This window comes from Synchiropus splendidus, chromosome 12 (assembly GCF_027744825.2).
Source record: "Synchiropus splendidus isolate RoL2022-P1 chromosome 12, RoL_Sspl_1.0, whole genome shotgun sequence".
Taxonomy (NCBI): domain Eukaryota; kingdom Metazoa; phylum Chordata; class Actinopteri; order Syngnathiformes; family Callionymidae; genus Synchiropus; species Synchiropus splendidus.
Genome location: NC_071345.1, coordinates 7,933,155 through 7,958,959, shown reverse-complemented (window position 1 = coordinate 7,958,959; position 25,805 = coordinate 7,933,155). Strand labels below are relative to the sequence as shown.

General features: G+C 42.5%; 2 protein-coding genes across 5 annotated transcripts in view; both read left to right on the top strand.

The window, feature by feature from the left end:
• The first annotated feature begins 336 nt into the window (after window positions 1-336).
• rab32a (RAB32a, member RAS oncogene family) lies at window positions 337-14,361 on the top strand. The gene is made up of 3 exons (XM_053880193.1): window positions 337-707; window positions 10,708-10,985; window positions 13,806-14,361. The coding sequence occupies exons 1-3, from the start codon at window positions 494-496 to the stop codon at window positions 13,953-13,955; spliced, it is 642 nt and encodes a 213-aa protein (XP_053736168.1). The 5' UTR covers window positions 337-493; the 3' UTR covers window positions 13,956-14,361.
• Window positions 14,362-15,361: 1,000 nt separating this feature from the next.
• LOC128768291 (androglobin-like) overlaps window positions 15,362-25,805 on the top strand; it is a 35,958-nt gene continuing 25,514 nt past the window's right edge. For all 4 annotated transcript variants that reach the window (XR_008416230.1, XR_008416229.1, XM_053881066.1 and 1 more), the window contains exons 1-8: window positions 15,362-15,606; window positions 15,676-15,832; window positions 16,903-16,995; window positions 18,627-18,698; window positions 18,845-19,009; window positions 21,187-21,326; window positions 23,821-23,907; window positions 24,059-24,219. Coding sequence is in view for 2 of the 4 variants with exons in the window: in XM_053881066.1 (XP_053737041.1) it covers window positions 15,536-15,606; window positions 15,676-15,832; window positions 16,903-16,995; window positions 18,627-18,698; window positions 18,845-19,009; window positions 21,187-21,326; window positions 23,821-23,907; window positions 24,059-24,219 (946 nt within the window). In the remaining 2 variants the exon portion in view is untranslated. The remainder of the gene's footprint in view (window positions 15,607-15,675; window positions 15,833-16,902; window positions 16,996-18,626; window positions 18,699-18,844; window positions 19,010-21,186; window positions 21,327-23,820; window positions 23,908-24,058; window positions 24,220-25,805) is intronic.

Genomic DNA, 25,805 nt, shown 5'->3' with positions numbered 1-25,805 from the left:
TTTTGTCCGCGTGTTTACGTAAATAATATGACAAATTTAAAGACAAACTATAAGCGTCTTCACTATTGCAAGGTACAAAAAACTTGAGAACATGAGTTTAAACGCAAATGTGCACTTAACTGAATACTGAAAACTTTAACTGAATATTGGCGCAACCTGAGTGTGACTAAAGTCTACTTATATGTTTATATTTTCTCAAAGTATCGCTTCGACAGTGATGTTTAAACACACGTCATGAGAACGTAACTCACAAGTCTCGGTCACTTCCGGGTCCTGTGACTTATCAGGTGGTTGCCGAGCGGGGCAGGAGGAGGGGAGGAAGCGGGGTGGGGGGAGATGGAGGAGGAGAGTTTAAAAGTGTGTGACTAATGTAGTTAGTTGGTATCTGGAGTGAGCCGAAGTCTCCTGACCAGCCCAGTCCTCCGGATCCCCTGGTGTGGGAAGCACATACATGCGCCAGCCAGTCTGAAGCTCCGGGTGTGTGAGTGCGATCATGGCCGGGGGCTCGGTGTCCGAGTGCAGGGAGCACCTGTTCAAGGTCCTGGTCATCGGGGAGCTGGGCGTCGGGAAGACCAGCATCATCAAGCGCTACGTGCACCAGCTCTTCTCGCAGCACTACCGCGCCACCATCGGCGTGGACTTCGCGCTCAAAGTCATCAACTGGGACAGCAAGACCCTGGTCCGGCTCCAGCTGTGGGACATCGCAGGTGAGGAAAAGTCGCCTGGTGAAACATGTGACTCATGGGCCGCGGTTGGGCTCTTTCAGTTTCATAGTTTTAAAGTTCAGAGTCTGTGTTTTGGGAGACCTCGGGTTGTGGCTGGTGAGTCCAGGGTGTCCCCCACCTCTTGCTCCAGACTCCACTGCTGATGTGTATTGAGGGTGGCCTGCTGTGGGGGTCGACAGTAAAAGCTGTTTTCACCCCCAAACATGTGTGATAGTAGTGTGGTGATACCACCCTCTTAATAGTTGGAACCAAGGTAAACTAAAAGTTTTTATTCCTGTGTTATTACAGATCTGCTGTTCGATTTCTATTTACATTTGTAGTAATTTATTTAGAGGGAAGTATGGTTTTCCTGTCCTGTCCTACAACTGTATTAACTCTTCAATCTACCTTTTATTTTTTTCCAGTTTTTATTATTTTTATTTGGCCCATACATTTATTACATCTAGTCCCAGATATTTAATGCTTATGTAGGAACTACGCTTATTGACTGATATTCAAGACCTTTTAGTGAAGATTGTATGTATAATTTAAGTCGTATTATATTGTTTATTGCTACTTTCATCATATTTTGTCACCCTCTTTCATATATAATCGTTATTATGATGCTGCATTTTTTTTTTTTTTGCAGGTGGGATAGTGTGAAAATCCCAGTCCTGTTTTTGCTCAGAACTTTCCTTAATCGACTTATGAGTCAGATGTTTTGCTCCAGCGTGTGTTGATCCAGCTCAGCGCAGGTAGCTGCCATTTATTCACTTTTAATACCAACAAACACACAGCAGCAATTATAGCAGTATTTAGAGAAGAAAAATGAGGTTATGCGGGCAAAAAAAATGGATATTTACAGTGTCACCGCCGCTCAGAAATGCTGGCTAAGTTGCTTTCCTCTTGTCGGACCTTTGCTTTTATCACGGCAGATACAGAAAAACGAGATTCTTGAATGGAAAGTCCCGCAAATGCAAGTTATTAAGTGAAACTAGGAGGTTTCCTGGCCTCAGCTCTTGAATGAATAAGTCATCATCATGTGACTCTTGTTAGGAACAATGTGACTTTCAGGATTCCCAATGCGCCTAAAAAAACTGCTTATTTTCTCTGGGTTATAGATGTTGAGGTTGTTTTCCTACAAACATGAAGAGTCATTCAGCTTTCCACTGTTTTTACTGCCTTGGAATCTTCTGCTGCTTCTATTAATTCTGTCAATGTGTGTGACAAACCTGTGTTGTCTTCTGCTGTGTATTTATTCAATGAAGTTGGGGATTTCCATGAGGGAATGTGCTGCAGAGAAGACTGGTTCTTCGTGTCTGCTCATTGGCTTTTCCAGTTTATGATCACGGCTGCTTGTAATTGTCAGTGGAATGTAGGTCACGTTGTTATTACCGAATCAGTGCCGCAGCTCTTCAATGGCCGCTTTATTTCATTCACTGTCTCGGTCCCTCGGTGGGTTTCTCTACGGCGTTTTCAAACCTCGCTGCACGTGTGACAATAGCCCTCTCTGCTCATGAACACGGGAGCCGTGTCGGAGAGCGGCTGGTTTGGCGAGGCTCGCAGACTTGGCACACACTCTGGAGCTGGTGAATTCCAGCAGCTTGAGTAAGCAAGAAATCAGAGGCATGTAAACATGAGAAATCCCACATGTAGCCGAGCTCAAACTCGCAGTGTTTGTCATCTCTCAGGCGCAAACATATCACAGTGAGTGCGGCAGGAGGAGAGTGACATGCTTGAGGGGAGTGAGGTGAGAGGAAGTGCGAAAAGAAGCTGCACACCAGAGAGACAGTGAGGGGCGGGACAGGTTTTGGGAAACATGGAGTGATTTCTTACATTTTTATATGTTGTGAATAATAGTCTTTTAGTATTTGTATTCTCTGGTTGACATGCTGTGGGGCCCTTTGAATCTAATAAGGCCCACAGATGGCTCCCAGACAGACATGTGAACATTGAATAAATCAGTACAATACACCGTCTTCTATTGTTTGTAAGGACAAAAATGTGAGCTTTTGAAAAATTTTAGTGCGTTTTTTTTTTTGTAACTTTAGGGTTAGGGCCAGGGGTTTTATTTTTATTTTTATTATAAATAAAATATCTTATAATATTAAGGGATTTAACATAAATAAATGTAACTTATTTCCATTTTGTAAAAACTGTGAAAAAAATGTGATTCAGTCTGTTAACATGATTTTGGGGGTCGCTCACTTGTTATTACTGTCATTAATTTAGCATTAATATAATTTATTGATAGTGTGTCTGCTTTAAAGCATTTAAAAAATAATTTATTAATTTAATTAATTTATCATTTAAAGCTGCAGATTGTGGAATATCAAGAATATTAAAAATCAAAATAAAGAAATTAATAAGGAAATATTAATGGGAATAAAACTGGAATTACTTAAGATGCAAATAAATATAGAGAAATGAAGAGAAATAAATGTGGAAGTCTAAATGATGGCCCTCCTCTCTCCTCAAGCTTGAGTTCATTGGAGAAAGAGATTTCACTTGCGTATTTCCACTTTTATTTCCTCATTTTGACGCTCCTGGTATGACATCATGGAAAGCAATGTGGATTTTAGTGAATGAGTCTGGTCAGATAGTGAGCTTCAGCAGATGCTAATGGATCATTCTAAAATTAATCTCAACAAAAATAGTGTTAATTTAATATATACTGTCATCAGAGGTAAATGTACGAAACGTTCTGTGGCTCAATGTTTGTAACCTCTTATTAAATATCAGGAAACGTGTTGTATTTTGTGTACTTCATGCTATATGCTGCCTGTTTCATGTGACTCTTCTTGAAATGTGTTCCTCAGGTTTTTCTAATTATGAGAATGCAAATCCATTTCCACGTTCAAGGAGTGTGACGCGAGTTCTGCTTGCGAGTTTTGAGTCACTGGTTCACATGATGCTACACGAGTTTCTACTTTCTTTCATTCAAGCAACTCATCCATGGTCATACTTTTTGGTGAATAATTTCCTAAACCACAACACAAAGGCCAGAGGACCAAATTTGGACCACAGTGTGAATTTGTTTCTTGTGGGAAACTGCAGTGGGGACCATTTAAGATCTTTGAAATCTATGCCTCACTCAGGCTTGTTGGGCCGAATTTCCCCCTACAGTCTTGATGTTCAAGCTGTTGCCAGAAGGAAGTCATGATATCATGAAAGAAATGTGTTTTTTGTTTATGTTGGTGCCTGATAACTTCACATTTAGTACAAATCACAGAGATTAGTCTCATCCTAAAAAGTTTCTAATTTATTTCCACTATCACACGGCAGTGACGGAACATATATAACGTATACAAGCTGCCCAAATGGGTTTCCACCAGAGGGGGTCAGGACTCTCCCTTAAGCTATGGTCACACCAAAAGGGATTTAGACACACTTGTCACACAACTTGCAGAAACTAAAGCAAATTTCCGTCGTCTGTCACAAGACGTGACAAAAGTAGGTTCTCCTGTTGGGGGCGGGTCTAAAGTTTCCGTACCGTCGACATGACCGATTGGAGAATGCAATTCTGGAGCAATAGGATGAAGACGCCTTCTGTATATTGTAGAACCAAGTGGGAAAATAGCATCAAGAGTTGAGGTGACTCTTGCCATGATGCCAACCTTGTGAGGTCCTCTGGTTGGGGCGAGCTGGAAGAAGGCACCGGGTCAGACCCAGGACACGCTCGAGAGAGTATGTCTCCTCTGTGTTCTCCCAGAGGAGCTGCAGGGGTCTTGACCTCAGACTGCTGCCCCCACGACCAGACCTCGGATCAGCTGAAGCAATTGAAGAGGTGAAGTAGACACAGAGACTCTTTGGAGTATCTCACATGACTTATTGTCAAAATAGAATCAAGCCATTTATTCTCGGCCCATATGGTCAGAAGAGGTGATGACAACATCCGGTGACACTTGCGGCGTGTGGTCGCTGCTTAACTGCTAAAGTTAGACACCAGCCTTTTCCCCTGATGCTCTATCATTATTGCTCCTTGACGTGCTAACGCAGTCCTCCCCCCTTTTCTCAATCAACGCATCCTCATCCGACCAGACAGCTCAGTGCGGCCGGTTCAGAGGCTGCTGTTTATAATCCATGGCTCCGAGCTGTGACAGGAAGAGGGCAGACTGTGACAGGCGTCTGAGCGACAATGCGGGCTCCCTGGCATCGCAGTGAGCCGGGGCATCTGCGACTGAGCGGCAGGCAGAGCCGTCTGCTTGTCACAGCCGGACGCCGCTCCATCCGCCGGATCTGTGAGAGTAAATAAAGCGGTGACGCACACAAACACAGAGGAGTGAGGGAACATGGAACTCACATGTACTGAGCAGAACGTTGGACGTGTCACACATAGTAAAGCTCATTATTCACACCCACACCACGGCCCGCGCCCAAGGACACGCAGAAGATAAAATAAGTAACAAGACGTGGGAGTGAAAGCTGGAGGTATAACTGCAAAGTCATTAAGATCAGCAGTTAAGCCATTTAATTAGGCAGAAAATTCAGGAAAAATGACTGTCCTCTCAACGCTCATCTGGAACGCAGACATCGGCCCACTTATCATTGACTAAAGGGTTGACAAGTTAGCACCTGTCTGTTTCGCAATTATCACGGTATAACTAGGAATATTTTGTGGGTCTTTGAACAGAGGAGTCTTTTATCCTGAGTCCAGTTTAAGATTTCTATTCATACATTCTTACTTTTTATTGAAATCCGTACGCATCTTTCTGTGCCTTCCATCCCACCAGACTCAGCCTCCTCCACCTCAACCAAGCCAATATTCAGAAGCACTGCACCCCGATTTATGACTCTTTATTTGGTCTGTGAGAAGTAAAATGTTGAAAAATGTGGAAGATATTTTGGTTAACTTGACAGACATTTTAATCATTAGTTGCCCATCCATCCATTTTAGTCTGTTCATCCAAAGTCAGTTTGTCGGACGGACGTCCCTCTGCTGAGAAATCTCACCTGGTTTTGAGTTTTTGTGTGACCCATCCAGTCAACCTGGGTCACCCTCAGTTGGTGTGACCGCTCATTCTGTGTTCACCCGCTAATTTTCCCGATGATCCCAAGCGGAGCCGTAATGGAGAATATGAGCCAGAAACCAGCTATTCCGCTATTTCACAGCCATTGTTGGCATCATTATGCATGCAACCCCTCATTTTCTCGTAAAGCACCACACTACCACGATGTCTCGGCACTGCGTCTGGCACCGTGCCACACCAGGTGCACTGCAACGCGACTTCCCCAGTTCACACGGGAACTGGCAACGTTACGTGATACTTGCAGATCCACTTTTCTTTTCAGTGACTAACGTCCCGTCGATGTGATCCACTGCAGATTGATCCAAGTGGTCATGGAGCGTCCCAAACGGAAACACTCTCACAGGTTAGAACTGATACAAATCGGCCGTGTCGTTCCAATGCTTACGTGTAGGTGGAAACCAGGGTTTAGAGATAAAGTCTATGAGTCATATTTGTGATAAGTTGAATGCCATAGAACTAGTCACAATTCAGTATTGTGAGTCCTGTTGTGTGCTGCATTGTGAAAGTGTTGAAAAGGTCATCAGGATTAAAACAAACTGGTCTGGCAGGCAACAGGAACCGAAGGGTGACATCCACATTAGTTAGTTCCTGTCAATGTGCATTGGTGTGCTTCTTTTTATTCCTTTTTTTTGTTGTAACTCTGACACTGATCCTTGATGGAACATAGCTCCAGTGTTATTCTAAAAACTGCTTTCTATTAACCACCTCCAGCATTTTGGCAACCTGAAGCTCTTAAACCAGCTTCACCTGTATTGTGCAAAAGGCTTTTATTCAGTACGATCAGCATTTTATCTCAAATATGTTTCGCCCCGGTATTGTGTAGGTTTATTTAAATCCTAAAATAAAGCGCCAAACAATACGCTGGAATGCGCAAACACTGCTATTAAGGCTAAGCCCATTACCGTTTCTGCTGAAGCTAAACCGGGTATTGCAGTATAAAGGTTAGAGTTCTGATGGCTCTAAGTAAGTCACTCCTCACATGCTGCTCAGTGGAATGTGAATGTCCCAGTCATGTGCTGCACACAACCTCAGCAGGAGCACGTGCTGACGGCCACCTTAATGACCGTGTTGTCTCCGCTGTTCGGCTGCTGTTGGGCGGACAAACTTGCCTCCCAACAACAGACAGAGACTGCTGCTGTTGCCTCTGCCGTGTCTGGCTTGGACAGTTTCCATGGTAACCCGCCTACAGAATACGTACGGCCGTGGAGGAAAGTAGGGTTGCCAAGGCTGTGGATAATGATGAGACGTTGGGTCTGTATTTCACACAGTAAACAGGGACGGGAGCTAAGCGGTTTGGGTTTCATCTGTAGCTTGACTCGTGTAACTGCTGGGAATGTCATGCATCACTGCCAGCTTAGCTCTTCTTCATGAGCGGCTGTTTCTCAGGCGGGGAGATTCGACTTTACTGTCCTTTTTTGGGTATCTTTAGGTTCAGTATTTATGTGGTTCATCATGAGCGCATGTAGCTTGTAGTGGAATCCTTTTTTTTTTTCACCCGACTGGAGCGAAGCATCAGCAGTTACCTGGGTACCGCTAAAGGTCAAGTGTCGAGGGATTTGTTGTCATTTAATGTTTATGTGCTTCTGCCTGGAGCTGTATCAATACAGTACTGAGTTTGCGTGTGCCTGCGTGCTCCAGGGACCACATCACTGGTTGATCGAACCAAACACTCAATATGAGTCTTCTCCGACCGCCCAGGTTTCTCTTGAGACACCACTCGATGTGACTCTCTCTGTATTGACCTGCGGAGGCAGCCTTCGCAGTCATTCATTATTTATTTTTAAATCTTGTTCTCTCGAGACCTTTTTAATGTATTTGCTAGTGGAGGGTGGGAAAGCAAACGCTGACTCTGTTTCTTTCTTTGATAAAATGATAAACAAATATATGCGTCATGCGAAAAAACGGGTCAAACATTTATGTGAAAGCGACAGACAGAGTGAAGGCAGTTCGAAGCAGGTTTTGGGCTTTAGTTATGGCTCAGATCTTCCTTTGAATCTTCTACGCGATGGACTGGCAACCTGTCCGAGAGGGACTGTCCACGGCTTGGGTGTTTTTGTCTCGATGTGACTCCCCTTTGGAGGGTTTTTGTAGCCTTTAACCAGTCAGGAATGGTTTTACAGGGCATACTGGGTGTGATGTCATTTCCTCTTCCTGTGTGATTATTCGATAAGTGGGCATAATCTCATCTAACCTTGTGCTGAGCCCTTACCCAGGACAAATGTCGAGACCCAGATGGGTAAGTAACCTTGAAGGGGGGGATTTCCAATCTGTCAAAATGGGAACCCCCACTAGAATGTGAACGTCAGTTTGAGGACAATGACCTGTCCAGAACATCCCCTTGCTTCCCCACACAGTGACTGTGCCCTGAACCCAAAACTTACCAGGTGCTCCTTCCACCACCAGTGACTCCCTGCCTCCTGTCTGTCCAGGGAGTCCCCCAATTCCTGCTTGTGCACGGTGTCATTGATTTTATGGCCGTGGTGTTCCCCACCTTCGGTCAGACTATTGTGTTTACCTTGGAAGTTGGAGCTGGGGGTGGCGTTTCGCAACTAGAAAACCCACTGGAGTAAATACAAGGGCACAGACGGTTGTGCCGAGGATTCCCTCCCAACTTCAAAATCCGACCCCAAGGAATGGTTCCTGTCAAAATGTCCAGCTTGTAACTGGGAAATCCCAATCCTAGTGCTACTGGAGCATACCACAAGGTGTGCCCTTCACCTTCGAGGGGGACCACTAGCTAGTGCCTAATCAGGTTGTTCCTTGCCTCTTGCCCATCTGGGGTGTCCCCTCATTCCCACCATTTCTCTGGGGTTCAAAACAGTGGGCGTTTCCTTCACTCCCCACTACATTAGATTAGATGTCCATCAATAGTCCGACAGTGGGGAAATTCAACATGTCACATACCAAAAACATTAAAGATACACAAGAAACAGCCCACATAAAACGCTTTAAAAAATGAGGCAGTGGATGTTCAGAAATTGTTCTCTCTTTAGTATCATTTTTGTACATTTAATACATTTTTACATGCTTGCTTAATGTTATTTCTTAACTGCCGCTGTTCCATATTACTAACTTTATCTGCAGCACCCATTTATTAAAGCACTTTTCAGTGTTTGTTGTGAGCAGCAGTGCTGATGGAGAGAAAGTGCCAGCGTTCATTCTTCAGCCATTAGTTGCCATTACGACGTTCAAAGCAACGCGGAATGTTCATTCATGTCTTTGCGATGTCTGCTTTAGTCATATACTCATATCATTTATTACTGTGCTGTAAAGCCAGTGCAACTGGAGAGATTGCCGCTCATGAAGAATTTACATTAAAAGTGAGGATTAGCACTCTAATTTTCCCTCAAATCTAATTAGTTTCTTCTCCTCCTCCATCACCAAGTTTAATAGTCAGCCAAAGGAGTTTGGCATCATCCTTCCTAGACGTACGAGAGGCTATCGAGATCTCTGTTAAGCACTTCTCTCATCACGTATTTCGCCGTCTGTCACTTCCTGACATGACCAGTGCCTCCACAGCCAATTACTGCGTCCACACTGCATTTGATGTATGAGATGGAAATTGAAGATTATTTCAGTCTACCAGCTCTTTATTCCACTGTGTCGAGTCTCTGGCGGATTCACCTGAGGTGACGTCCTCTAAAATTAGACTCTCAATTATGAGCAATTACCGTCAGGCCCGTGGGCTCCACGGTGGATTCACCGGCTCACTGACACCCGCACTGCGTCACGCCCCACCAGCGCAGCGCACCCTTGTGTAAGTACCTACAGTGAAAGGAAGGGAGCAGAAGTGAAATTCGGACAGTTCCTCAATGAGGCCTCTGACTCATTTTCTGTTCCGTCTCCACGGCAGCTGTGCCACTGTGTGCCAGTGTTAGCAGTGTAGCCAAATATTTAAGCTTCGTAGCTATTCCCCTCCATTTCAAATTCAGTTGTACTATTGTTTCTGTTCTTGTTTCCCATTAGTTTGGCTGCTGTAACGGTGATTTACCATCATCGAATTGTAACTTTTGTTTTGTATTTTTAATTCAATGTACTTCATTCTTGACCTTGACTTTATATTTTAGAATCCTTTGTGCATCGATGGTTCATTAAATATATCATGAACATGGATGTAAACAACATCCACAGCTGAGGGGTTTTCACATAAAGACAAAAACAGTGTTTACAGGTCCTTATCAAGTTCTTACAACTTAAAAAATGGAAATTACTCATCCATTTTGTTCTTTTGCACATTAACTAATGCTTGTTTTTTTGTTGTTTTTGTTTGTACGTGTTTTATTATTATTATTAATATTATTATTATTAAATGACACTTGAAACTAATGCTTTGAAAACAACTTTTACCACACATGAAGCATTTATATCCCCAGAAAGATGAGCCTAGTGAAAGTGTCTGACCTGGTGAATACTGCATGTCTGAGTCACGGGTCCAGAACGCTAGCAAGCGACCACTGGGTTCAACATGTACACAGCTGTTTCACCCCGCAGGCCTGTGCATACTAGTTATGAGGTGACTCTTAGAATGTGAAAATGAAAGTTGGACATCTTGAAAGTGTACTGTTGCGTCAATGTAAGGCCAGGGCCAGCACTATTTTGTGGGTCTACTGACCCAATGATTATTGACAAACAGGCTTTTCAAGGTTGTTAAAATGCTATCTGTACTGATTCACACTCAATAAATGAATGCAGCTGAGTTGAAAAGACAAGAAAAAGGAACCAAAAATTTCAGTTTTTGAAGGAGGATTTGAAAGATGGGTTGCTGTGGCAACCCTGATGGGAAACGCTGAAAGATGAAGAAGATGAGTGGGAAATGGGGAAATGAAGTGACCAAATTTTACTGAAAAAACACCGAGTGAAAAAGGAAGAAAAAAGTTATTTACTCCATATACCTTAAAAATAGTTCTGTCCTTGTGTAAGTGGAAGCTTTTCTCCAGCTAAATCTAAACGTGCTTTCTCACTCTCCCCTGAAGGTCAGGAGCGGTTCGGGAACATGACCCGGGTTTACTACAAAGAGGCCGTCGGCGCCTTCGTGGTGTTCGACGTGACCAGAGGCTCCACGTTTGAAGCCGTGTCCAAGTGGAAGCACGATCTGGACAGTAAGGTGAAGCTGGCCAACGGCAACCCCATCCCCTCGGTGCTGCTGGCCAACAAGTGCGACCAGAAGAAGGACGGCTCCAACAACACTGCGCTCATGGACAATTTCTGCAAAGAGACAGGATTTCTGGGCTGGTTCGAGACCTCTGCCAAGGTGGGGAATGTTACCAGTATATGTATATATAATGCTCTGCAACCATCGATTCTGTAAGCTTTCCTTTCCTTTACAAGTTTTTATGTTCCCAAGTTATCAGCTGGTTATCAGCTGCCAGATGATCACTTGCTAGCACCATGGATTTTACTGTTATACAACTGTTGTTATATGCTCTGAATTGGGCAACAGATCGATGTAAAAGTTTGGCAAGGCAACACCAGTGTTCAGTCATCTAATCGGCACTGCTTGTGAGTCCGCTGCTCAGAACACGAATAGAATCCCCCGGCAGCCCAAGAGACCCAGCTCACAAGTACAGCATCTCTCAGCCTGCAGCTGAATACTCCAAGAGCACTTTGAGACGGTGCCACACTTAACAATGCAGCGGAGTATCATGTGTGAAGTCAAGTAAAGTACAAGCAGAAATTTCCTTGGCAAACCTTTGTATGAGTTTGTGAAACTCCCAGAACGTTCGTCCGAAAAAGCGGGTCGGCCATTCTTGCCTCATCACGGACGGGGTTTTAGGTCGGACTGTTTTGCATGACGGTTCTTGTGTAAAAACAGAGCTGCTTGTGTACTTTTATGGTCCGTATTTGCTTTTAAATAGGTCATTATATTAGCTTTTAATCACAATATCGGACGTTCAAACGGTGGATTTAGTATTTTTGTGTTGATAAATGTTTAATTTATTACACCAAAATTGCAAATATATTCAAATTTTGTTGTTTATTTGTTGTTGATTTGTCAAAGTTAATCCCTTAACAAATAATAATAATCATAATGATAGTATATGAGTTACATGTTTTGCTCATGATTTTGGAACCAATAATAGTGATGGGGAAAAATCACAGATCAATATTATAGCAAAATAAAATGATATAGAAACTATCATATTAATATACTTCTTTATATTCTACATGAATTGATATGACTTTAAATGCCATTTAATGATGAATTAATCTGTGAAAACTGGACACAAAAAATACAAAACACTTGGAGTGTAGTCAGTTTCACTCTGACCTCATGAGGGCCAGATAAGTTCAGGCAAAGGGCCACGTATGGCCCCTGGGCTGCACTTTGCCCAGGTCTGATCCAAGTCATGTGACGCAGGTTTCTATTTAAAGAGACCACGTGTGAGCTTCAACAGTAAAACACTGGTTCAAAATGGACTAGTGATGTTGTCGTATTTATGCCACAGTCATTAGATGTGAAATGTGAGTGAGGATAAACAAAGAAAGGTCACGGTCCTCCATAGTGACTCAGATAAATCACTTCCGCCAGTGAAGACTTTTTTTTTGTTCTTCGAAGAAGTCACACAATGGACCCAAACACAGAGAAATCGGTGAAGATCCCGTGGCTGGGTCACGTGATGTGTCATGTGAACTGACCCCATGCAGTCATAAAGGAGTCCGACACCCTGACGGCGTGGTGCCTGTTGTTTTCTGCACCGCGCTCGGTTGAATATTAAGCTTCTTTTATTTGCTGTAATCTCAAAGTGAAACGATGATGTCATCTCCCGCAGTCCCGACCTGCCAGATGGTAGGTCAGTTACAAAATGTTGTGTTTCTCCTTGGTTCTCATGCGGACCTCAGCCATCTTGGACTGTTGTGAGTCAGATCCCAGTTAGGTAGCAATTTTCTCCTGACATCACTGAAGCCTACAAAGCTGAGCGAGTCACGACAGAAAACAGACGGGTCATCTTTAGCGATGAAGGATCTGAAATCAATATAGCCATCCATAGCATCAGTAGCCGCGGAGGATTTTATTGAGTCCATGCTCAGAGGAACGAAAGCCAAGATTCCACTGAAGAATATAGTCAGATGACCAAATGTTTTGAAGGGTTTCCACTCTGGGTTGGGATCTATGCGTTCTCCCTTTACTTGTGTAGGTTTAATGCAGACACTCTGGTTTCCTCCCGCAGCTCAAAAAGGTTCATCAATGAATCGTCTGAGTGCCCTGTCATGGACTGACAGCCTGTCACATGAAGCAGCGTCATGGGCTCATGATGGCAGGAGGAGGCAGCGGTGTGCGAGTCATGTTTGACCCTCCCACACTTCCCTTCTCACTAACGTTGCTTATCATGTGCAAATCAGCCATTCATGTCACCAACTTCCTGTGGTAGAGCAACACTCCACCAGGCCTTCGAGATCACTGTTGAGTCATTCATGTGTGCAATGGTGAGGGCGGTTTGTTACAATATTAAAATCCAAAACTACAAAAATAATAAATTAAAAAATAATAGAAAAGCAGAAAAGCGCAGACCTGGAGTCCACCCCCATTGGATTCGGGTAGTGAGCCGAATCACTCTGGAAACTGAACCATTTCTTCCCTGTTCCACTTCATATATATCCTGAGAATTTCATTCAAATGCATCCATCACTTTTCAAGTTATTTTGAACACAAACGGACACATGAGCGCCATCTTATGGACCTGGGTTTGGATCTGACTTCATTCCAAACAGCTTCTTTCCTGTATTTATTTCTGCATTCATTGACTTATTTTTGGATTGGGGAAGCATTTTGAAGCGTCAAACCTAGTGATGTTGCTTCGCTTTAGTTCTGTTTTGTAAGCTTTAAATGTCCCGGAGTTGAAAAAAACAAAAACACTTACATGGATGCTTCCTTCTAGTTACATTAACTAGTCTTTGCCTGAAGTTTTCCAGGATTTTGACTCCTTTCTTAAAACCCAGTCACCAGCGAGAAGCAGTTTATTAATGGCCGTCAATGTTGTATGTGAGTGGCATTTAAAAATAAGTGAAAGCAGAAGTTTGCTGGCGAACACTTGATTTTCACTACCGCTTATGATTCTTCTTCTTATTTTAGGACAACATCAACGTGGACGAGGCGGCCCACTTCCTGGTAGAGAACATTCTGGCCAACGACAAAGGGCTGCCGTACGAGGAAAGCAACGGTGATCGGATCAAGCTGGACGAGGAGCCCAGGGCTGCAGAGAGCAAGCCGGGCTGCTGCTAACCATCCACGCTTTCACCCAAACCTTGTGTGGTTCCATCCGCACTCATGCTGTCGATCATTACTCCTCCCCGGCCACGACCCGATTCTTCTTACTCTCAAACAAACATCCAGGCCTGAACCAGACTGTTCAGCAGACAGATATGTCTCATTATTTATCATCAGGTTTAAGGTTCCTCCTCGCCCTATTTTTACTCCCGGTGTGAGTTTTTCACACTGCTGTACTCTAGTTATGACACAATTTTAAAAAGTGACAAGCTTTCCATGTGGAGCATATTCTGGTGTCACCCTTGTATATACTGAGCTGATCCGATGAGACTATGAAGGTTTTGTTTTTTGACATGTGCTTTCTTTTTGAAAATACACTAAAATCTGTTGAAAAAACAATTGTGACGTAATAAACGTTTTAATAGAGCGCTCTGACTGGTTGTGTTTAACTTGTTAGATAAGTGCTCTGCAATGTTGAATTATTATGAAATCTATTTTTTTCCGACATATTTATAGTATTCTTAACACCCTGCTGGAAGTATTGCTTACTCCCTACATTTTGAATTATTTTAAATGTATTCTTCTTTTCTTTTTCTTCTTATAGTCAAGGTCACCTTCGATTCAATTGTGTTGGTTTTTTTTTTTTAACATTTAATCTCATATTTTCCGCTATTATGTTTTATTTTCCTACTCATATTGATTTCCTCATGAAAACTTATTTTGATCATATCATTTACAGCAGTTACAGCATCGTTTTAATAAGACGTTTATTACGTTGTTTTTTACTGAAAACATGCAGAGTTAACGCATCCAGGGCGGTGAGATTCACAGATGACTGTGCTGTGTGTGTGTGTAAACGAGCGGGGGGCAGAGAAGAAGCAGCATGTGACTCCACTTAAGCAAGTGTGTGGGAGTCATCAGACGAGCGTCGCTCCTCACCACCTCCTGCTCCTCCACAATAATCACATTGGAAGCGACTCTGTAACGTTGCTTTCCCGCCTCGTCGTCTCATGCGCAGTCATGCTTTTGCTACAATGTACTCTTCTAGGCGCGTGAGGGGCTGACGTTTATGAAGTACAAAGGCCACTTAGACATTTTTTGCTTTTCATTTATGATTAAATTAGTTATACTATTGCCAGTAATTCTGAAATTTATCCTATATTTCCCCCCTTTTTTGTATTTTTTTATTACTGCTCGGTATGTTGTCAACGAATGTTCACCATTTTAATTGTATTCTTATTACACCCATAACAGTAAGGTGTTTTAATATACATTTTTGGCAACGTTTCCTTAGCTAAAATCTCTTTGGTTTAATGTATTCTTTAGAAAATAAGTTTACGCGAAACCCGGAAGAGGAGACGTTCCCGCCCACTGAGCACGGTTGCCTAGCAACAGCTGAAGTTTCTCAGTGAGGAGGGACGGTAAACAAAGACACACCGGCAGGTAGTTTGCTGATTTATCGACCAAGTTACCGATTTAAAATCCAATTATACCCCAGAAAAATCAACCCCAAACCAGGCAACGTTCACTGCAAGTCCGCAAAGGAGAACTGCTTGCACGAAAGACAAGCAGCTGAACGAGAATCCATAAACAAAATGTCTAAATCACAGTGCAAGAAAAAGGAGGCGCTTTCAAGCAAGGTGAATTTCTCCAGCAGACAGTCGAGGTAAGGCCAAAGAAACATGTTGAGCTTTTCGTTGTTAGGCCATGACTTCATTGCCAACGTTGGTAACAGGACGACATCCCAGATGTGCTCCTCGTTTGAGAGCCAGGCGAATGTCAGAAGCAAGACCTCGGTCTGGCCGGAGTGGAGCGATGCTGAGGTGGACAGAGAGAGATGGGACTCCAGCAAAGCACCAGATGAAGGGAAGAGGACGAAGAGCCCGGTCACTGTAAACCTGCTTCTCCAATTTTCTAACTTCAGTTTGTGTTCTATTAATGTGTTTTTAATGAGTTACAGGCAAACTATTACTGAATTCAGTGTTTTTATTCGCTTTTAAAAACATTCTGTTGAAGTGATTTGTTTACTTTAAATGCTTAAAAAAAAGCACTTTAGCTTAATTAAATAAACCCTGGAGTTTAGTAGAGGGATATAAAACAATCCTACTATTTTCACAAACAAATCAGCTTAAATATCACAATATTTTGGCTGTAGTGTGAGGTTCTGACCGTTTCTCAAACCAAATCTCATTATTTTAGTTGCGACAAAAATGCCTCTGTAAGTGGAGCTTGTTGTTGGCGCTGAGAACGCTACAAAATGTCACGTTTTTCAGTCCTGGTCATAGTTATCAAATATTTAAGCAAAAACAATTTGATCTCATTCAGAACAGATGATAAAAATCCAGTCAGTAAATGTCATCACATTGGAAACTAAAAAGTAAAATGAAAAATAAGTAAGTAAGTAAAATGTGGTAAAAATATTACACGTAAATTGTCTAAAATGACAGAAAATTTATATAATTTAAGGAAACAGTTTGAGACTGTGAGACATGGTTCATGGAGCAATAGATATCCAACAAGAAAATACATTGAAAATGTATCTACATAAACACACACACACACACAGACACACCTCGTTTTGCTATTTTTGTGAGGACCTCACATTGACATACAGTAATGCTTTTCCCAGCATCTCACCGTTATCTTAACCATTCAAAACAAATGTCTAACCTTAACCAGGACTCAGAACCAAACTTACACGTGATTATAATAAACTACTTTCACTGACGTTTTAACCCTCATAGCCTGAGGACAGGTCAAAATGTCCTCATAAGGCAAAATATCCTCACAAAAAGGTGGCTTGTACTTGGTACTCACAAGTATGGCAAAACATGCACATAAAATATATGATAAAATATGTATAAATATAAAATAATAATTTATATGTCATAAAATATTGAGTGTGGGAGGAAACCAGAGTCTGCTAATGCTTGACAATAACTCCATTTGCCTTTGTCAGCAGCAGTTCTTTGAAGATCCAGAAGGTAAAATAAAGCTTCCTAAATCTCTGAAAGTCTGTTCCTGGAAGCGCCCAGTGGATTTCTTGAGCGACAAGGTAACTTTTCTTCTCCCTTCCTTCTAGCTTAGCTCTGTTTACATCACAGGTTTGCTTCCCTGCTTATTTGACTGAATGCGTGTTTATTTCAATTCTCTGATACATTACAGATAAATTCCAGACATTTCAAACGATACTTGACACATGATATGATTGTTTTGGAACTATTATATCACATAGCTTGATTGATACACTGCATAGAATTCTGCCAGTATTTCTTCTTACATTACACAGAGATTGAAAAGCAGCAGAGGGAAGAACAGTTGTCTGGATCAGTGGCTGTGTGTGAACTTGTGTGCATGTGTTATTTATTTTAGTGTGTGTCTGCTTGTTTATCCTACTTTACACTCTCCCACTTCTGAGTCCTGGCTAAGGTTAACCATATGTTTTGGATGGTTGGAAGTACAAACGTGTGTGCGTCTGTGAGTGCATGTGTATGAATTCCTTTTTTTCGTGTTTGTGTGTGTTTATTAGTCCTTTTGTGTTGCTAACCTTCAAATATTTTAGTCTCGATAGTCTCTCCTCCAGAGTCATCGAGCAGTATCTGTGTCATTCTAGAAAACCCTCATGTTGCTTCTGTTATTAAATTCTTTTGTTAGTAAGTTCCACATTTTCGCTCCCACTATTGCAGTGTACATGTATCTCAGTGTGGTTCTAGTATATGCTTGGTCGAAGTTCCCTCTCCTTCTCTGCTCCTCCTCATCAGGAGGTATTTTAAACAGTTTTAGAAGATGATCCTGACCATTTCTGCCTCTAAACATGAGCAGTGTTTGTCTCTCCATTAGCTCAGCTAACTTCAGTACTGTCTGATACATTATTCTAATACCCCCCTTCTCTAGCTGAAGCAGTGGTCGTGTGTGGCTTTGGTAGGTGTCCCCCCGCAGCTCAACTCTGTTGAGTAGGTGTGGGAGTATCAGTGTTCTCTCAACGCTCTCACATTCACGTAGGATTTACATTTGTTTATTATATACAGCTGTCTTGATATTTTCATTCTGCTGTTGGTTATGTGCTGTTTCCATGTGAGCTACTAGTCCATACTGAAACCCAGAAACTTCATCTATGATACTCGTTCTCGACCTTTTCTATTAACTGTCCAAGCCAAGTTACTGTCCACATTTCGATTAGAGAACAGTCTATTTGTAATTTTCTGCATTTCTTTTTCCGTGTTCTCAATTCGTTGCCTTTGACTGGCTTTAATATTGCAAATCTTCTTTCTTAACAACGTGGCTCTAAAATGTTCAGGTGATTTTTCACATGAGGTCTGGAGTTTGTCTAACAGTAAAAGCTTAGTCTAAGTACTGTAGGCACTTTTGAACACCTCAGTTTTCTGCCTCCAGTGTGTGCGAGCCACAGTTTGATGCACTTGTGTAACAGTGTGAAATGTAGTCTCTGGCAGCTGATGTCTTTACAAGTACATATCCTTGTGAGTGCTGCCTGAGATGTGACAGGATCCAGCTCACTCATTTATCTCTGTTTCCGTCCATGATGGTGAGATTACTGGAAGCTCCCGCTGTCCTTGACAGGTCACCAAATCAATTCATCACCATGACTACTTTCCCCAAACTCATTTTTGCTATTATCACTTAAGTCTCATTTTGTTCACTTGAATTCTCTTTGTCCTTTTCATCCAGACTCCGCTGGTCGTTGAGGAGAGGGAGCGCTTTGATCTGATCGGCCCCAACAATCACTTAATTTGCAGCGAGGTCAGACTCCTCTTCTTGGATTGAATTATTACAAGTGAATGAGACCTAATGCGGTGCAACGATGAGATAATGACTGAGCTGCTCCCATGTTTACATTTGGTTCCTCGGAGTGTGTCTCATGATGGCTTCCTTCTTGTGTCGGACAGCTGATGAGGTGGATTATCAGTGAGATCTATATCGTCTGGTCAGTGTGTAACCGCACTGAAGATTGGAGTCCTTGGGAGCATATCTACTCGCTGTGCAAGGTCACGAAAGGTCACGTGCCGCTCTACAATAGCTACGGGAAATATGTGGTCCGACTGTATTGGATGGTGAGTGACACACACATTTGGAAAAAAAAAAAAAAAAACTCTCGCTGTGGTGTTCACATCTTCTGAGGTGTGTAAGATGAAGACCCCATAGGATGGGAGACGGGTGGGAGCAGGGTGTGTGAGAATGACTTTCCTAGTCAGAGCTCAAATCGGTGACTGGACTTCCAATGGTCCCTGATAAGAAGATAAGCCTCCGCATGAGTCTGCAGCTTCTCACTGAGCAGGTGGGATAGTCGTGACACTTAAGTCCTCGGCGCAGCCTGGGGGCTTCTGATATACAGGCATCTGCAAAGTCTGGCCTGGGGCTCATCGACAGGCCCTCCCGCTGCTCCCATAGAATGCATGTGTGGTTCCCTGAAAATGTCCTTTAAAATGATATCTATATATGCTTTTTTCACATATGTTGAATTTACAAAAATTATATTGTGTGAAAAAAGGATTGTGCGGGAATTTACTGTCATTGTTTTGGGGGTGAAATCTGGCATTAGAAAATCTGATCTCTCCATCAGGGGTTTGTTATCAAGTGAGAATTAAAAAGTCTATTTTATTTTTCATATTGTAGTTAAAAATGTAACTATATATGCACCTTTTGTTTAATATAAAAAATTATAAAAACTCTTTTTACATTTGCACCAAAAACTTTCCAGAACACAGTAAAACTCAGTGACCTAGTAATATTTCTGCATAAAACCATTGTTTTGATGTCTTTGTTGCAATAAACATAAGACTAACAACAAAATTAGGCAAGCGAGAGTTGAGAGAAAAACATGGTTGACATCATGGTGCTGTGGTCGGGACACCTCAGACAAATAATGTTACATAATACTGCTCCATTTACAGGCAAAGAATAAGGGATTTACTGACTAGTATTTAATAGGTCCAATTTGGTTCCCGATACTTGGTTGCCGATTTGATTTAGATGGCGAATGTGATTTATTAACTTAAATAATAATAAAAATGCACATCACGGCAAAAGGGGTTTTTGCCTGGCCGCACTTCCCATTTCTTTCCTGTCTAGCCAAGGGGTTTAAGATGTATATTCTGAACGCAGGATGTGGAAAAAACGATTCTGGGCAGAAATATCAATGTTATAATAATATGTTTTCATTTTCTTTTCATCCCCAGCCCTAGTATTTAACATGCACCGCTTACTTCAAGAATGATTACCTTGCTGTGTTAAACACAGTGTATTTTCTTCTTTGTCTGACTAATAGGTTTAGCTAGTTCTTCTGTTTCTTGTGAGTCCCAGAAGGGTGACTGTATCCAGATACTCAGAGAGAGAGCTTCGAAGGAGAAGAAGAGCGGCAGGCTCTCGCAGCATTTGTTCATCTCAGCCCGGTACGATGGGACATTGATCAGGCGTTGGGTTACTCTAAATAAAACTGCTGACGTACTTAATCTTTAGGGTCAAACGTGCAAGTGTGAGTGCGCCCTCTATCTATGGCTTGGGTTGAGCGTAATCTCTGAGGCCTGGTTGTTCAGTGAGCGTGCATAGTTTGGACAGTGACATCATTGTGTGGTTGCAGGAAGAGAGTCTATTTAGGCCAACAAGTGCAGCACTGAGCTGGGTTGCAGACTTTTGTCTTGACAAACAAGCATGACACAGTTGTAGGCAGCAGCCCCCGTGCCAACCGTAGCACGCCAGCAGATGGTTGTGGCAATGTTATTACTGCCCCCCTCGCCCCCGTCCTCCTCACTAGCAGCCCCATCCAGCGAAGCTCATCTGCTTCTCCACTGTCGCTTCATCTCTGATGGAGTGACTGTTGCGTCTCATTCATGAGAAAGTCAGCTCTCTCTTCATGCAGTGGTTGTAGGAAGAAAGAACCGAAGAGTCTGCGTTATGTATGGACCTCTTCTTCGCACACACTGCTGTGATAGATAAGAGCGAGACACAGCTGCAAACAGACAGCCGCTTTATCACTTGCCTATGCTCTGCTTCACTGAAAGCAGTGGGAGACTCACCCCAGATGTCCAGGAGACAAACCACAGCTCAAGCAGCCCGTAATAATGACTGACACAGAGCGAGATGATGTGGTGCGAGCACGAGGTCGCTCTGAAGCGGCTTTTATGGAGCCGAGAGACCCGGCACATCATTTGTAATCATTTCATTCAGACTAAGAATGAATTAGCGCTTGCATTACTTGTTAGTTAACCTTGCGTTTGACCCTTTCTTTCAGGGTTGTTGGAGGAAGATAACGGTGAATGATTTGATGCCGTTTGATGAGGATAATAATCTGCTGCTTCCAGCGTCCTCCCGTCAATCAGAGCTGTGGCCCATGTTGTTGGCCAAAGCGCTTATTAAAATCGCCAACACAAAGTAAGTTGCACTTCATCTTGTTTGGGAAACGAATCCAAGCATTCAAAGACGCTGATGGTAACAATGAAGTGTTGATCACGGCACCACACACTGGAAAGGTACTTGAGAGAGTGCCAAACCGCTCATTTCTAACCTCATTGTGGTTTATTATTCCTGTATGATGTCGCCCTACCTTTATTTTATCTAGCATTTTAGCATTTCAAATAGCTTTAATTTCAATGAGCTCATTCGGACAGCAGGTGGCAGCAGCACTACTACATAGCTGTTAGCATGATCGTATCAGAACCAGCTCAAAATCTCTCACTTCTTTGATGTTTAGGTGACAATTTTTCATCTTTTAAGGGGGAAAACATCAATATTTTTCGCTATAGCTGCCACCTGGTGACTCACAAAAGGTGGCAAAAGAAACAATCTTCCTGAAATCAATGAATCCTTGTTAACCTTTGTTTAAAGTTCAGGTATGATTATCCTTCCCCCCCTCCCCCATCTATCCATCCTCTTATCCGGAAGACTGGATCTCCAGGGGAGGCTTAGTGTTCCCAGATACTCCCTCTGATGCACTGTGGGGAATACAAAAGTTGTTCTCCTGCCATAAGTGTAATCCCTCCGATGTGTGCTGGGTCACCTCTCTGGGGAGTCGTCCAGATACTGTTGAGTACTGTACTGTATCAAAGCGCTGAGACCATATCCAGCTCCGGATGCTGCACAATTCCAAGCTTCTCACAGATCACTATGCTTTCAACCATGTTTGTCATGTGGACAACAAAGCCTGCCGATGCTGCATCTGTTGAAAGTACAGTATATTTAGTTATGGAGGTAAATAAAGTCAGCGATAAAAGCCAGACAGTCCATTGTCTCCAACTTTTAGGAGGACAAGATGGAAGAAAACGAACCAAGGAAACCTGGTCTTCAAGAATATACTGTGGCTTCCTTGCTACAGGAGAGTGTTGGTGTTTAAAGTCAATTGTACTCTTGCCTCTCTCCAGCAAACTGTCTTCCAAAGTGTCATGATTTCTAATGGAAAATTGAGTAGGCTACCCCAGATTTGCGCGGGTGAACCTTATTCTTGCTGATGCAGCGAGTCCTCCAGTTGACCTAATCGCTGTCCTGAGGCAGTGTTGAATTTGGTGACAGACTGACAGTGTGCGTGTCTGTGCTGGAGCAACATAGCGTGTGTAAAGGTGGCTGTTCCACTGTCCAGAAGGTTGAGACATAAATGTTTCATCTGAGACAGGAAACAAAGAAGACTGATGTGAATCATTTATAAGCTGTAGTGAAGGAACTCGTCCCCAACTTTTGCACACCTTTCTCTGCCAGGCCTTCGCTGCAACTGTGTCACTGAGCTGTTCATGGTTTCGCTGTGAGTGTTGAGTCCTCCAGGGTCGGGACTGAGCTGAACACGATGGCCTCCGACGACCCCAGAGAGCCAATTAAAGCGTTACCAGCTCTTTGTTGCGGCGGACATTTCTGCGTTTAAAACCTCAGAAAGTCTTTGGTGGAGTCGTCCTTAGCAACATCATACAATTTACTGTAACTGTGAGTTCTAAATCAGTGGGAATATTCATTTTACTTCTAACGTGGGCCATTAGAGGAGTGTTTTTCAACCTTTTTTAAACTGCAGCAGCCTGAGGCGCACCAGCAAAGGAACCTCTGCCAAAGCGCAATTGTGCTTAGTCAAAAGTCCTATAGGAAATCTCTTAATTTGTGAAAAAAATTGTGGCAATAGTCGGCTATTGTGCCCATGCTATTTGCATTAGCAAATTGCAGAAAATGTATTTTTTTTCTTTTTAAATGTCTCCCGAGAGGGATGGGCAATATGGCAAAATATACACCAGGATTTATTTATGTTGAATAACTTGTCACAATCTCTTTGGCATGATATTATTCTAGTTTGGGGAATTTTCTGGCAAGTCTTTGACATTCTTTGCCTCAGCTCCATAACAAAAAAGATTGTTTGTCTCTTCATATCTTGGAGCGCATTTATTTGGTCCTGCATTTAGTTTTTTACGTTTAAACTCCGCAGCAAACTTTGATAGTCTAAGTTTTGAAGTGCGACACCACGTTCGCCGTTAGCTCCGCAGTGCAGACAATCCAACAAGGAACACTCCATTATTTCGTTGTGAAGGTGTGTGGTCAAGTCAGAGGCGAAGTTGTGCATTTGACCAGTGATGAACCAGTCCACACGTCAGCATAGATGTATAGTGTATAGAAAGAATGTGACCGACTCCTCCTAATCTCCTCATGTTGGTAGATCCTTCATGTTCATGATTTTCATGAACAATTTTGATATCACCCACCTCTATCATGTGCTGCATCTTTGAGGAATCCCCGGGTCACACCCACTGATCCTACGCTGAAGAGCTGGGGGGCGATTGTTTGGTTAACTCTGGGCCTCTTCAACTTCATCTTCAACTGCTGCCCCAGAGACCCAAATTTGATAAGAGATACATGTTCATACTGGTAGTCTTAACTGACTATTTGTGTTCATCTTTAGTCCGGTGTTGGATACTGAAGGAGAAATGAGGGACTTTTCCTTTATCCACAACCTCACCAGCTGGATCCCCGAAATCACCGCCATTAAGTAAGACTCTCGTCTCGGAGTCCAAAGGCATTCTCACACACACGTCAAATATTATTTTTAAGAAGTCAGAAACTTGATCTTTTCAATCGAATCGAAATCGAATCAATAATAAAATTCAAGTTGTGCTTTTATTTCATTCATCTTCTTCCAGACTTGGCAACATGAGTAAAATCTGGGATGTTTTACAAGAGTACTTACCAGTGTTAACTCAACCAGAGGAGGCACCATCAAAGGAGGCGGTGGGGGAAGATGAGTCACCTCAGCTGAGTGGATGCATCCAGGGGCAAACTGGCAAGTCTGGGTCAGATGACGGTAAAGATGTTCAGCAAAAATTGCCGCTATGCATTTTCAATAAATGATATCATGCTCCTCTTTTGAAAATAAATGATTTTGCATCTTTGAGGACTGAAGACTCCACAGAAATTCAAATAGAAAATGTTCTTTTTCATAGTGGTTTTTCAAATGAAAATAACGCAACTTATGTAGCAGTTGGCATGAGATTGAGGTGTTCCCCTTCTTCAATCCTGAGGTGCACTTGTGTCCCTGAAATATCTGTATTCAAGCTATTTCAGGGCACCGTGTGTAAATCTCTGTTTTCCTGCTGCGGCATCCATAATTCAACCGCTATAGAGCTTGACAATGAATATTTAATTCTTCCTACATAAACTCTCGCACACATGAATAACTTCTTCCCTTTATTGCTCTGATTGATTCAGTTCCTCGATGGCATTTAAGAATCGCTGCAGTCAAAACTCAAGGTCCACCGCTGTGGCGAAGAATTCTGTTTCTGATTCGTCCCTTCTGCTTCCTAACTGTTGTTTCAAGCGCCACTTCCTGTTTTCCCAAGCTCATATATTATGGAGTGCAGGGAGAGTTCATCTTTGTATGGAAAACTATAAATAAACCAGCAGATGAAGCGGCGGCAGGGTGAATTATTTGGTATTACTGCAGGGGAGAAGTGCCTTCCAAGCCAGTGTCGAGGCGTTGCATACCCCTTGAACACAGCGTGGTTGGCTATCGGCTGAGGTCACATCTGATGGAGTGGTTTTTAAAGGGCGGATTGTTGAAGAGCTGTTTATAATTCATTTAAGTTCAGTTTGAATATTAATTAATCTATTCACGAATGACCCTCAGAAATGATACCATTTTTAATGGTAATGTCTAGACGACTGTAACAAGTTGAATTATTAATGTATACATCTTATTAGCCCTGAGTTACTTGACACATTTAAACTCAGTTTTCCTCCTACATGATGATCGCAGTGAGGTGACGCTGCTGTGTATGACCTACATCAGAGCTTTCTATGTGAACCACACAAGGGGCCAACAATTCAAAGGGTCACAGAGTTGTGGGTCAAATTAAATACATTTACAGAACATATATTATACTATAATTCGCATCTTACTAGGAGAAGATGGCTTCAACAGAATTGGTTATCAGTGTTCTTTTTGATAACCAACTCTAAGGAGGTTGTGTTTTCCATGGCGTTGGTTTGTCTGTGTTCTGTATTGAAAAGCTGTGGTCAGATTTGGATAAAATTTTCAGAAGGAATATGTGAAATGAAAGATGATTAACATTTGGGGTGATCCGGATCACAGTCTGCAGACAGGAGCATTTTTGCTGTATTGATCCAGTGTTTAATTGTCCTTCTCTAGTGCCGCACCATATGGGAAATAGGCTTTTTTTTCTAAAGGTACGAACATTAGTCCACTATCCCATCAAAAATTTTATTTCATTTTTTTCCCAGATGGACTATTCACCTTCATCATGTCCACTAATCTTTGTAGTTCATCATGTGTTATTGGTGATCTAGATTTTTGGTGCACTCTATTTCAACTACAGGAAGACAACTGTCTTGAAAAGCTTAAAAACATAATATTGAAGTCTTTATGGCGGC